Source organism: Caretta caretta, chromosome 10, assembly GCF_965140235.1.
Source record: "Caretta caretta isolate rCarCar2 chromosome 10, rCarCar1.hap1, whole genome shotgun sequence".
NCBI classification, from domain to species: domain Eukaryota; kingdom Metazoa; phylum Chordata; order Testudines; family Cheloniidae; genus Caretta; species Caretta caretta.
Genome location: NC_134215.1, coordinates 70,984,585 through 70,997,844, shown reverse-complemented (window position 1 = coordinate 70,997,844; position 13,260 = coordinate 70,984,585). Strand labels below are relative to the sequence as shown.

At 48.7% G+C, this 13,260-nt stretch overlaps 1 protein-coding gene across 9 annotated transcripts in view; it reads right to left on the bottom strand.

Moving 5' to 3' along the window:
* NTRK3 (neurotrophic receptor tyrosine kinase 3) overlaps positions 1–13,260 on the bottom strand; it is a 333,051-nt gene that overhangs the window by 226,688 nt on the left and 93,103 nt on the right. For all 9 annotated transcript variants that reach the window (XM_075133170.1, XM_048865819.2, XM_048865820.2 and 6 more), the window contains one exon: positions 8,196–8,264. In XM_075133170.1, the coding sequence (XP_074989271.1) occupies positions 8,196–8,264 (69 nt within the window). The remainder of the gene's footprint in view (positions 1–8,195; positions 8,265–13,260) is intronic.

Below are 13,260 nucleotides of genomic sequence, written 5' to 3'. Positions count from 1 at the left end.
GTTCTGCTCCTGCATCCACTACCCTGTCCACAGTAATTGAAACATGCTTCTTTCTGCTCACTCAACTCCATGCCAGGCCCTGTCAAGCTTCAAGGCTCATGCCTGACCATTACAAACAATGCCACTTAAAAGCACCCTTCCCTTCTGTTCTATTTTCCCACAACTACTGTAGCCCATGGACTGTCTCCTGTAATAGGTCTACAATTGCCCTAAACGCAGAACAGGGAGGTTATCTGACTCCCTTGACATGTGCCCTGCACCCTAGTGGGGTGATATAAACAACCGTTTCCCAGGAAGAAAAGGATGGTAGTTGCCCCACTCGGATACTACCGTGGTAGGATGTCTGCTGTGCTGCCAGGTGTTCCGGTTAGAACTCAGGCACCAGGCCACCCAGCATTCCAGCGTTTACCATTAAGAAGGCAGTACTTGGTGGGAGCAGTACTCGAGATTAACAGAGCTTTCTCCCTATATGCTCAGAGGAAATAGCTCTGGCCACTGCACGGTACCTATCGGCATATGCTGACTTTTCAATGGCAACCACTGTATGTCCAGCTAGAAGGCACCTACCGGGATGCCTAACGTCACAGATACAACTTCAGGCCAGGAGACAATTCCTTTATACCAATACTTTTAACAGGCTTTAAGAACTCAAGAGGATGGAAGAAACTGCCGGGCATATGTCACAAGAATCATAACAGGCAGGGCTGGAAGGGACCTCAAGATGTAATCAAGTCCAGCCTCTCTATGCTGAGGCAGGACCAAGTACATATAGATCATCTCTGACAGGTGTTTGTCCAACCTATTCTTAAAAGCCTCCAATGATGGGGATTCCACAACCTCCCCGCAGTGAGGCCGAGTGGCCTCCCTCTGAGCAGGAGAGAGAGGGTCCACTACACTCCCCTTGGTGGGCGGAGCCTAGCCTGCCCCATCTCCCTCACTGGAAGTGGCGGGGCGGGGCCGGAAATATAAGAGGAAGGCCCTGCAGCCCAGTTGGGGCAGAATCCCAGAGAAGGATGCTCCTGCCGTACTGCCATGCCCAGGAGGGGAACCTACCCCTGACTGTCCGATAGTCACAGAAGTGAGAGACCCTGACGAGGAGTGGCCCGGACTACCGGCTGCGGTGTACCCCGAGGAGCCCAACAAGCCCCGGAAGCGAAAGGTACAAAACCCCGGGGAGGCAGGAAGTGGCCCAGGGGCAGCCACGGAGCACCCAGCTGCAGAGCCAGGTTTGGCTCAGTCGGTGTGTTGCGGCTGGATCCCCGCTGATGCAAGGGCAGCCAAACGTGCCTCTGCCAGGGCCCTGGGCTGGGACGCAGTGGAGTAGGGTGGGCCAGCATCCCCCTGCCACCTCCCCCTTCCCCGGGTGGCCGACTCCCTACACTGTGCAGGGAAGCTCCCCCTCTGAAGAAGGATCCTTCCTTACCAGCTCCCTTATACACGGAGCCACGGTCAGGCTAAAGCCATCCTAGAGACTGTTTGTTGGCTGGCAGCCTGAGCCTCCTCAAGCCCAGGCCCACACCAGCTCCATAGACTGTGATTGCCTTGCTGGCGGCCGGAGCCATGCCCCGGCCGAAGCCAGCCCTCTGTAGCCAGTGTTTAATTGCTGGCAGCTTGAGCCTCCCCAGGCCCAGGCTAAAGCCTGGCCATGACCGTCTGGTGCCCAGCCCTATTGTGGGGCTGGGAACTAGAGGACCTGGGGGGCCTTGCTCCACCTTGGGTGGAGACAAGGGCCCTAGACTATTCTGCAGCTTCATACCTTGGCCAGTCAAGCCCGAAGGCACCTGAACGAGTGTCCTCCCTCTGAGTGGGAGAGCGAGGGTCCACCACACTCCCTTGGAAGCTTATTCCAGAATTTAACTATCCTTCTAGCTAGAAAGTTTTCCCTCAATCTCCCTCACTGCAGATTAAGCTTTCTTGTCCTTCTTTCTGTGGACATGGAGAACACATCACCCTGCTCTTTACAACAGCTCTTAACATACCCGAAGACTATTCTCAGATTATCCCCGCCCCACCAGTCTTCTTTTCTCAAGACCAAACCATCCCCAGTTTGTTTAACCTTTCCTCAGAAGTCAAGTTTTCTAATCCTTCTATCATTTTTGTTGCCATCCTCTGGACTCTCTCCAAATTGTCCACATCTTTCCTGAAGTGAGGCACCCAGAATGACAGCATTAGAGATTTCAGTACCAGAATGACCAAGGGATGCATGGCCATCTCAGAAAACCAAGCTATCCTCCCTGTGAGGCTGCAACTTAGAAAGAGAAGGAGCTAATTTTCTCCACAGCTGTGATCCCTTTCCTCAGCAGCCTCTGGAAGTTAATTTCACTTAGTTGCTGCCATATGCTTAACAGCCATATCGGAGCTACAGCAAGATCTAAAGGCTGAGGGTTCTTTCTCTAGCTGGATTCTTGCATGTTTTACTCCAGGAAAGGACAAGAAGATTCAAAGGGCATTTTAGTTTATATATATATATATCTTCCTACTGTATTTTCCACTCCATGCATCCGATGAAGTGGGTTTTAGCCCACGAAAGCGTATGCTCAAATAAATTTGTTAGTCTCTAAGGTGCCACAAGGACTCCTCGTTCTTTTTGCTGCTACAGACCAACACGGCTGCCACTCTGAAAACTGGGAATAAGGGCTCTAGCCGCAACAGAAAAGCCTACAATGACTTTTCCCCAGCATGGAATAGAAACAGCAAGTGTTGCGGCTGCCTGGTTCAGCCAAGCCTCCTAACCGCATCCCACAATGCAGTGCCTAGAACCTTTGGAGATTACCCCAGCAACCCTGCTCCCAGTAAAACCGATGAGCTCTGTGGGGCAGAGGCCTGAGGAGCCCCTGAATGCACTGGGATGACCACAGTTTTAGATGTGTGATCATCTCAAAACTATTCTCTCAAGAATAACACAGCTGTGTGGGGCACGTCGAACCCTCACAGCCTGTCCCTGGTTCCGCGAGCTCACTATACGATTCACCAGTTAAAACAAGTGCCTGCAGCAAAGTTCCTAATGGGATCTGTGCCTTCTTTCCATTGTCTGCTTTGGGCCTTATAAAATTAGGGCTGAGGTTTTGAGTGCTTGCAGCTTAAAGCACTCTCCCAGGTAGGGACTCTGCCTCTGCTTTGTTGAGCCTCCAAGTGAATCAGGGTGTCCAGCAAAGAAGGAAAAATATCTGGCTTCATCATTTCAGAACCCCTGGTGGCAGAAAATGGAACGAGAAGGGGAGATTTAATCTACAGAGAGAGGCATGGTTTCTGGTTGCTGAATTAGTCCCCTGCACCCAGCAGGGAAGCCCCTCTTGTGTACAGCCAACTCCATTAGCGTGCCTGTCGGTGGCAATAAGTCCTTGAGCAAGGGACACCATGTGAAATTAACTTGTGCTCATGATATTAACAGACACTCTGCTATGCCCTATTCAGCACCGTCACCTCTCACAACAGCACTATGGAAATGTTTTGCAGGGCAATAAGGCAGCTACAGATTGCTTCAGAAGGACTGGAGGTCTGGGTGAGGGAGGAGTGCCTGTAACGCCAAGGTTTTATCAAATGACAGATGCAACTGGAGCAAGGAAGGCTTGGATCTCTCACTGCCCTGAGAAGGTCAGTTTTGGGGGCAGGTTTTTTACAATACTCTCCTGAAAGGTCAGCCCTAAGCTCTCCCAGGGCATGACGGAGGAAGCCAGCAGTGACCTCTGGACAACAAGGGCTGTAAGGCCAATGTTTATGAGCCGCAGCATGTTTCTGAAGCTTCCATGAGCTCTGCACACTACAGGCTCACAAGAGATGCACATCTTTTGGCTGGAGACCTGCCATTCAAGGTCAGTCTGAGCCTAGGAGAGTTAGGGGTTGACTCACAGCAAGCCATCCCCAGACATTGCTTTTTCCAGGAGTGGAGGAGGTATATTTCAGTATCAAACCTCCTGTTTCTCAAGTCCCTGCGGCGTTGACTAAAAAGGAGTTGATCGGGACTTTCCTTTGTAGTGCACTGTATTGTATTCATACAAAGTCATCCTGCCCTAAAAGGGATCTGCCTTATGTTTGATGCCAAGAACCAGTGACTTGGTCCCTGCGCCAGCAGGAGTGGGGAACATGTAGAAATCATCAATAAGGGATGACCTCTTGCCAGTCCCTTTGGGGGAACTGTTGGCTAGGGAGAAGGTTGGCTCTGGCCAATGACAAAGAAGCCCTAGCATGCAAAAACCTACTCATTCCTGCAATGAGGCTGTTGGTTCCATGTACCTAAACAGCAGACACAAACCCACTGAAGCTTGGAGTTCCTCAGGAAATTCCCATATGTCAGCCAGATCTTACGGGTGGCATGGTTCTGGTGTTACTATTTCCACACTCTCTCCTCTCCAGTGTTTGCTGTGAATGGCTTCATCAGGCCTGACATTCTCTAGCTGCTCTCCATTTCATGTCACGTCCTCCCAATCCTCCCCAAGGAGCTGTTTCTCCCTGTCACGGTTTCAGAGTAACTGCACCTGTATTTCCCCCTCCATGGTCCCTCGAGGGCTTCCAGCTGCGACCGCTCCTGGGCGGTGACCTGCATCTCACTCCCTTCTGGCTGGCGTCTTTGAGACTGTACAGCTCCCTGATCTACACAGATACCCCCAGTAAGACAGTCTCCCTAAATGGCCAGCATCTGCACTTTGCTCTCTCCCCAAGGGCAATGAGCAGTATGTGGCCAGACACTATAAGTTAACACACAGCTCCTTTGAAATAAGCACATTTATTCTGAAAGTCAAAGTATTACAACGGAAGCAGACAAAAACACAAGAAAAGCACTTACATGCATACTAAAAGCTTACTGGGGTCACCCCAACTCCAACATAGGGCTCTGGCAGCTGTCAGTCCTTGAACTCCCATAACTGGGTTTTCCCTGGGCTCACATCAATCATTAAATCGGAACCAGAATAAAAGCTAGGCAGATCAGCTACTTCTTTATACAGCTCAGGCCTTTGATCTTCAGTCTCTGGGAACAGGCAATCAACAGTCGATGGCCCTCTCCTCAGGGTGTAACTCCAAAAAGTTGGGTTCTTGCAAAATCGGAGTTGTGGCATTTTTGTTAAACACTCCCCAGGGATTCCCCAGGAAAGCCATTTAACACGTATTGTCCCAAAGAGTCAAGGCTTGTCTGGCACATTTTAGTAGCGTCATTTGAACTCTTTACACTTCCCAGGTCTCCAATCTCTCACATTCCCATCATTACCTTGACTGCTTGCTCCACTTCTTTCAGCTGGCCCCCTGAGGGCATCTTTACCTGCACTGACATTTCTGTCTCTTGATGCCCTGAAATGCTAACACATCATTTTTGCCTGGTTATGTTCAAGTGACAAGCCCCTCCTACCAGCTGGGGCTATCTACTCTGCCGGATATCCTCTCGGTAACCACCGCTCCATCTTTGGCCTTGAGCAGCAGCAGCTGTTGCCATTAGAAGGCCAGCTTGTCCCCATCTCATCTTCCTATATTCCTATCGCTCTGGAGGATAGCACACATCATGCGAACATGTGTTCTTGTGTCTTCTGTAATATTTCTCCTGCCTCCCCAAGGCCTTGCAGAGCTCATACGGCTCAACCTGCCTTTCTCACACTTGCTGTCTCTCTGCATCTATCTTCTCATTTCATTACTTTCTTCCTTTCAAGAGAGATTTGGCTCACCTTCAAGTTCTTAGCCAACCTCACGCTGCAGCTTTCTCTCTAGCTTCTACTAGTACTACACTGTCACCTTGTGTGGACTGTGTATTCCACCCCGCTCCCAAGTCTCGTAACCCATCTTGTAGTTTGACGTGATATAAATGTCTTATACTGGCTGAGCCTCTTGGGATTTTTAAATGTTATGTTTCTCCTTGCCCATCAGTTCTTAACCTCTCCCGAGCCTGCTGGAGATTTATTCCTCATTTCACTCATCTTGCCCTCTGAGCTTTAGGGGTCAAATCTGTGTGCAATATATCTATTCAGTTCTCTCTTTCCCTCTCACTCTCTAGCAGCTTTGCATTCATGATTATTCACCCTTGTAGTTTGATTTCCACCCCTTTCAGTCTTCTCTCAACCACATCTCAAGTTCTGTAGAACCCATGCCACCCTCGTCTCTATCCCAGCAGAAGTGCTCAAAGCACACCTCCCACCAACACTGGTACTCTCACAACCAGCTAAGAAAGATTCCCCTCTCTCTTCCAGACTTCCCGGAGCAGCATCCCTGTCCTGTCCTACTGCTGATCACCAGCCTGGCCACTGTTCAGATGGATGGAGAGTGGTTGCTGAGCAGGATCCCATCTGGAAACTTCTGATGAGAGGCATCATAGTCAAAGGGCTGTGTAATCTGTTTATCTGAATTGAATGCTGATTCTGATTCAACTCAAAGGAAGTCATCCCCCACAGGCATAAACCCAACGGGTTTTTCATGTTAAGAGCCACTTTGATAGCTTGAGGAGCACACACTTGGGAGTTAATACTTTCCCAGCACTAGAGGCCTGAAGCTTTATAAGGGATAGCTAACACCACACCGCTTGATAATGGCAGTGCCATTTTTCCCCTTCTTTGATCCCCAGCGACTTCATCCATGTTACTTCTCCCACCAGTCATGGCTCACTAACTCCTAGAAAAACCCCCCGCAAGAGGCTCCAAAAGGAACTGAACTGTTTACACCACTTCCATTCTCCTCCTTCATATAGCTCACTTGATGGTCAGCCTATCAACCATAAGTTACCCTAATGATCATGAGTTACCCTGCTGCCACAACATGAAGCAAGCTCAAACAGGTCGAAATCCCTGTTGTAGGGCAAGAAGGAGGATTCTTTGCTATTTTTTGCTGCCCAAATATGAAGGATCCTCAGTTTCCATCATTGACGGTGCTGGCCTGATGTGGGGTTGTAGACATGGGATATACTTGAAGTGCAATATAACCAAATGGGACAGAACCATTTTAAAAACAAATTAATATTGAGAGTATTTACCCTGATCTGCAGCACACCCCATTCTATCCCTTGACTCCAAAGATTTCTGCAAAAGTACTCCAGTCCTGATCTGCAGCACCTCGTTATCCCAGCCCTGGGCTTTCCCCCAAAACTCTGCCAATGCACCTCAGTCCTGACCTGCAGTCCCCACCCTGCCTTCCATTCATAGGCCTCTCTTGGCTAGCAACTGCTAATCTGAACTGTGCCAGATGGTGCAATGAGAACAAATGGAAACCTAAGACTAGAAGCCACTCACCTCTTTTAAACTTGAAACCTGAGCAGGACTTGGAACTGTTCTGAGCTGCAATCAGTGCAGAGATGAATTCCAAATCCAGCGTTTACCTCTGCAAGCCAGATTCCCCATCAGATGGGTATTTCTTTATTTTCTAATATTACTATTAGTATTTTTCATTTAACAATTTGACAGAAATAAAATACACTGCAGTAACAGCGGTGATAACACATTTACTCCCACTTGAGAGACTGTCATTATTCTTTCATAAGTCACTTCTAGCTTACAGCTGTATTGATCACAGGTGAGGATGAATGGGATATCCCATGATCCTCTGGGATAAATCACACATTTTTTTTTATATCCACCTAACAACTATTTCTAAAACTCAACAAAACAGGTCACCGGGGCAGTGCTCCATTGATTTCATGTCCACTTACTCTTTAGACGCAGTAGAGCATGCTTTATCCATAATTCAGTGGGCTGCAGCCCTCAGGTAACCCAGGAGAGATACTCGCTTCTCGTCCACACAGGATCTGGCAGGTGCCTTGGTTACTCAAGAGCCAGGGAGTCACCCACCATTACAGCCACCATCGACTACGAAACGCACCCCTCCACACTGGATGACCCTTGCCATACAAACAACCACAGCCAGCAAATGAATGGGAGTGGAGGACTCTTCCCATCTCACAGGGTCTGGTCCTTACAGAGGTCCCCTCAAAATCTGGCCTTGCATTTAGCCAAACCATTATAAGCCCAGAAATGGCTTTATCATCAGCCCCGAACGTCAATTCACAAGATGTTATGAAGTTAACAGAGAAGCAGCTGGGCTCTGGAGCGTCCATGCCCAGGAACCCCTTCCAGAATTCACTCTGCCCTCTGGGATTTTAGATAATTATTCACACTCATACATCACAGGTTTCAAAACTGATCTTTTTTTGGGGGGGTGGGGGGACTTTCTGTACCTCTCCCCCACCTCCCCCCACTCCCAGGAGATCCCTCCAGGATGGAACTTACAGTTCAGAAAGTCTCAGTGTCTGGAAGAGTTGCCATGACAGTGTGGTAAGCCGGTTATCGGAGAGGTTTCTGAAAATTAACAAGAGAAAGAATTCATGGTGAATAATTCCCTCTGCACCAGACCCTACGGGGTTCCTCAGAGCTCAGAATTTTCCTCTACAATTTACAGCTACAGGAAGGCTGTCCAGTCATCTAAGGCCCCAACTTAAGGTTTAGTAAAAATATTTTAATGTTTAAAATATTTTAATGTTTTAATTTTAATTTAAATATTGAATGTGGATAGAAGACTTCCTTTCCTTTTTGTGAAAACAGTCCATATTCTGTTGCAGAGTGAAAAAGACAAACAGAACAATTCCCTGCAACCATACCTGAGAACCGGAAAGGGAACCAGCTACAAACAGAAAGGAAAACTGATCAGCCCGGTTTCACTCTCCAAACTCGAGTGAAAGAGATAAACAAACTGCATGGTATGAAATAAATGCTAATCTTTAGAATTATTTCAGCTGTGATAGTCTAAAGTGTTAACAGTAACACAGAGAAGGGAAATTTTAAAATAGGATTTGTATATTTGTTTTCCCATTAGGCTCTGCATCATTCACACCAAAAGGGACTACTGCTGTAGCAACTAGGAGCAACCACATCCTAGCACCACTCCACCCAAAACTACAGAAATGCAACCTCTTCTGTCTCTGGGAACATTTTACAAACCAGTGCCCACATCTACTGAGTCAAGTAAAAGAAGGAGAGAGACAAAAAGAGCTGGAGATGGGAAAGAGAGCAAACAGGGGTCAAAGACTAACTCAGAGAGGACAGAGGCAGAGTATGAGAGAGAGAAAGACACACACACACACACACACACACACACACACACACAGAAGGGTTACCTGTATTTTATTATGGGTTCATTTTAAGATGACAGGAAAAACAAAGAACCTAAATTTTGTAAAAGGCTAAATGTTCAATGGATCTTCAACCCATGCTCAAAAAAAAAAAAACCAATGGTTACTAACCTTCCATAACTTGTTCTTTGACATGTGCTGCTCATGTCCATTCCATGTTAGGTGAGCGTGTGCGCCCCTGTGCCCGGCTAACAGAGATTTTTGCCTTAGTGGTATCCGTAGGGCCGGCTCTGGCGCCCTCTGGAGCCCCGTGCTCATGCGCTGGTATATGAGGCGCTGCCAGCCCTATGCCCTCTCAGTTCCTTCTTGCTGTCAACTCCAACTCATGGAATGGACATGAGCAACAAACCTCAAAGAACAACCGCTACGGAAGGCTAGTAACCATTTTTTCTTCTTCGAGTGCTTGCTCATGGTGATTCCATGTTACGTGACTCCCAAGCAGTATCCCTGGAGGTGGGCTCAGAGTTCACGGATGTGCTGTTTGCAACACTGCTCTGTTGAAGTTGGAATTGTCCCGAGTTTGCTGGGTGATGGTGTAATGGGACACAAAGGTATGGACTGACGACCAGGTAGCAGCTCTGCAGAGGTCTTGAATCGGCACCTATCTTTAATGTTCATCTCCCCCAAACACTTCAGACAGTTTGCATGGGGGTCGCTCACAGGCATAGGCTTATGGAAAGCAGAATACGGTTTGAAGCCCGGGGACTGGGGCATGCCCCATCCCAGGGATGACGTCCCTAAGAGGACCACTAACTAACTGTAACTTACCAACTGTTAAATACTAACTCTATGAACAACTATATACAAGAAACTATGAAACAGAACCACTATAAGCGCTTGCAGTCACAAGAGGAAAGGCGTTCCAGCAACCACCCAGGGCTGTAAGAAGGAACTGACAGAGCGCAGGGCTGGTGGCAACTCATATACCAGCGCATGAGCATGGGGCTCCAGACCTGGCCCTATGGATAACAGTAAGACAAAAATCTCCGGCAGCCGTACACATGGGCTCGCGCTTACCTAACACAGAATCGACATGATCAAGCACTCGAAGAATTAGCCCTCACAGCTTGGCACATCAAAGCTACACACCTGACAGCTCAGTCTACACACACAAATTCAGCTCACACCTGCCAGCTGAAGTTTTTGCACCTGCAACAACTTGAGCATGAAAAACCACAGCTGCAGAAACTAGGGGAAAAAACTCCAAACCATTAATCATCAGTGTGAGTGATCAGAAAGCCTTCTCCTAATTACAGCCTAATTAACTCTGCCTTCTCCTCTTCCCAACTGAACTCCCATTTTACAGCAAGAACCAAGAGGTAGGGGAGGATCACAGGTGAACCCCGAGTTTAGGCTCTAATTGGAAGTTCAGCAGTAAACGTCAGTAGCCTCTGAAGTCATTATCTGTTCTATTTAAGTCACACCCCCACACAGCGAAGGCTGAGATCTGGGGTCCTACACCCTGAGTGCAGAGGCAGCAATGTCTGCCCAGGAGAGTCTTTGGTTGGGGAGCCCATTCCTGCAGTGCTGGTAGTGGGGGAGAGCCTGCTGCTTGAGGAGGAACGGGAAGCCAGCTCCATCACTGCATGCCAGCAACTAATGGCCAGTGAACAGGATTTGCAGAGTAGAGTTGCTTCAGGACCTTCTTTCCCCCTTCTCAGCAGTGGTGTTCTGCACCCTTATTAACCACCAATGGCACCACTCTCCTTGATCTCCCTGCCTCCCATTAAAGCACTGACACTTTTCGGTCTCTCATGCCACTCAAACCCCTCCTCATCCTCTAATTTCCCTCCCCTTTGCTGGCCCATCTGAATCATCATTGCCCTAGTCACCTATGCCTGGGCAGGCATGGCAATTAATCAACTATGACAACGGTTCCTTGGCTGCACAGATCATTCATGCTGTGACCTTATTCACTGAGAACGGCAACCAAGAGCAAGAGACATGAACAAGAGACCCAGAGCCTCATTAAATCTGCAGCCAGCTAAAGAGGAAATATGGGGCAAGAGGAGGAGGTGGCACAAAGGCAGCTAAGTTTGCTATAGGCCAGGCACGAGGATCCCCATCAGACTCGGGGAAATGGGATAAACATAAGGCAGCATTGAGAGTGGACACGGAGAGGCACTGACTTCGGCTCTATGTGGGTTTGATACATGAAGGAGGCTGAAGGGTTTGGGCTATTAGATTCATTTGGCTCTTACTCTCAGAATAAGAAAGCAATATACAGTGAGGCCAGGTGTGTAGTGCTAGGGGCGATTAAAGGGATGGGTCCTACAAATCCAAACTGATCTTTTTTGGGTACAGGAGTCTCTGAAGGAGTTTTACCTTTCCAGCTTGGAAGAACTCCTCACCATCTTCCTCATAAAGCCCCTGGAAACCTGCCTGCTCTGTGTCTTTGCCCAGCCAGCCCACCTGAGACACCCTGGCCTCTGCAACCCAACCTGCCTGAGAGATGCTGCAATAACAAGCCAGTGTGCCATCCAGCCCCCAGGAGAGAGTCAATGGCAGATTCTAGGCGTGCTTTATGAGACACGTAGCACAGAAGCCATAGCCAGGTGTTGAAAGGCAAATGTCACTTTAAGCCACCTCTCTGCCACTCATATTCAAGACAGCATAGTTTAGAACAGCCCAGGGGTTGCTCTAACCTAGAACAACCTCTCCTGAAGAGGTCAGATCTGGAATTCTGCAGTTGAAGCCCAGACACATCTATATTGCTTACAAGGCAAACACTCCCCAGTATGTGTTGTTCACTTTGGTTAGGGGATAAACCCCACCCAGCTGATGTCATACAGCTGTGTGTTTGTAGCCACATGACACTGCTGCATCCATAAGCCGTGGCTTCATGTCACGCTACATACATCATAGCATGCACAAAGCACTGCAAACTGCAAGAATCTCACTGAGGCAGCAAAGATCCCTTAATTCCCAACGCTGCGGAAACACTGGGTTTGTCTAAAAGGAGATTTAGCGCCTGGCAAGCTGGGGTGTAAATCCACAATGTGTTAGCCTGCTGCATGCTAACGGGCCGTGTGGACCTCGCTATTGCATGCTAAGAGTTCCATAGTGCGCCTAGACCGACTACAGTTTCACTCAGCAGTGGATCAAACCAAACTACAGAACTCACGGCAGCAAGGTCCACACAGCCAGTTAGTGCGTGGCAGGCTAGCATGCTGGAGGTCTACACCCCACCTTGCCACCCACTAAGTCTCCATGTAGACAAGCCCACAGCTCCTACTTCCCATGCGCGGGAAAGTCTTGGGAAATGGGCACAACTTGCAGGCATGCCCCAGAGAATCAGGCTTCAGTGTCCCTCGGAGAAGAGTCAGCCTTCGGGAGCCTGGCACTGCCAGCTGAGGAGAGGGTAGGAAACTCCCATCGCTACAGAAAGATTAGCCAGTAAATGCTCTACAGTCCCCACACCAGAGAGAGAAGAGGGGAGGGTGGAAAAGGGGATGGGTGAGAGATAGAGCGAGATGTAGAAGAGCGGCAGACACAGCTGCAGAGGAGGGAGGACATCTTGCTGGAAGTGTCCTTTCACAAAGGTCATGTTTAGCTACATTAGGCAGAAATGTCAAGAGAAAATTGGATTCTGAAAGAGGAAAGAAAAAACAACAGGCTTTCCACGCAAATAAGGAACCAAAAATAGCACGATCATGTTATTACAATTTGGGGCAGGGAGTGATGGAGAGGGGACACGGCCTCGCTAACATGAGGCACTTTGCTAGGCGGATGTGCTCAGCTTTTAGCCTCACTCCTTCGCCACGGCCCTCCCGGAGAACCCAGTGAAGAGGGGACGCACTGTCATTGGCTCACATCTGGCAGGAAATGCTCCTTTGGAGGAGCAGTGACACTGTCTGACCCAATAGGCAACATCTGCAGGCAACTGTGGGCAGGGACACCTACTCACAACCTTTATCTGGGGAGTGCCATGGGGAAGGCATTCGCCAACAGAGGCAGATACACACACTCTGAAGTGGGGTAAGTTGTGTAAGGTCCATGATCTTGGGAGGGGTTTTAAAAACAAACAAACTATATTTAAAAAATAATTAAGGTTGTGAAGACCAGTAAGGGGTTTTTACACCACCCACCCTGCAACCCTGGTGCTTCCATGCTGGGCAGCTTTGACTCAGAGCCCTGACAACAGCAGTACAATAGTTCACCTTCGC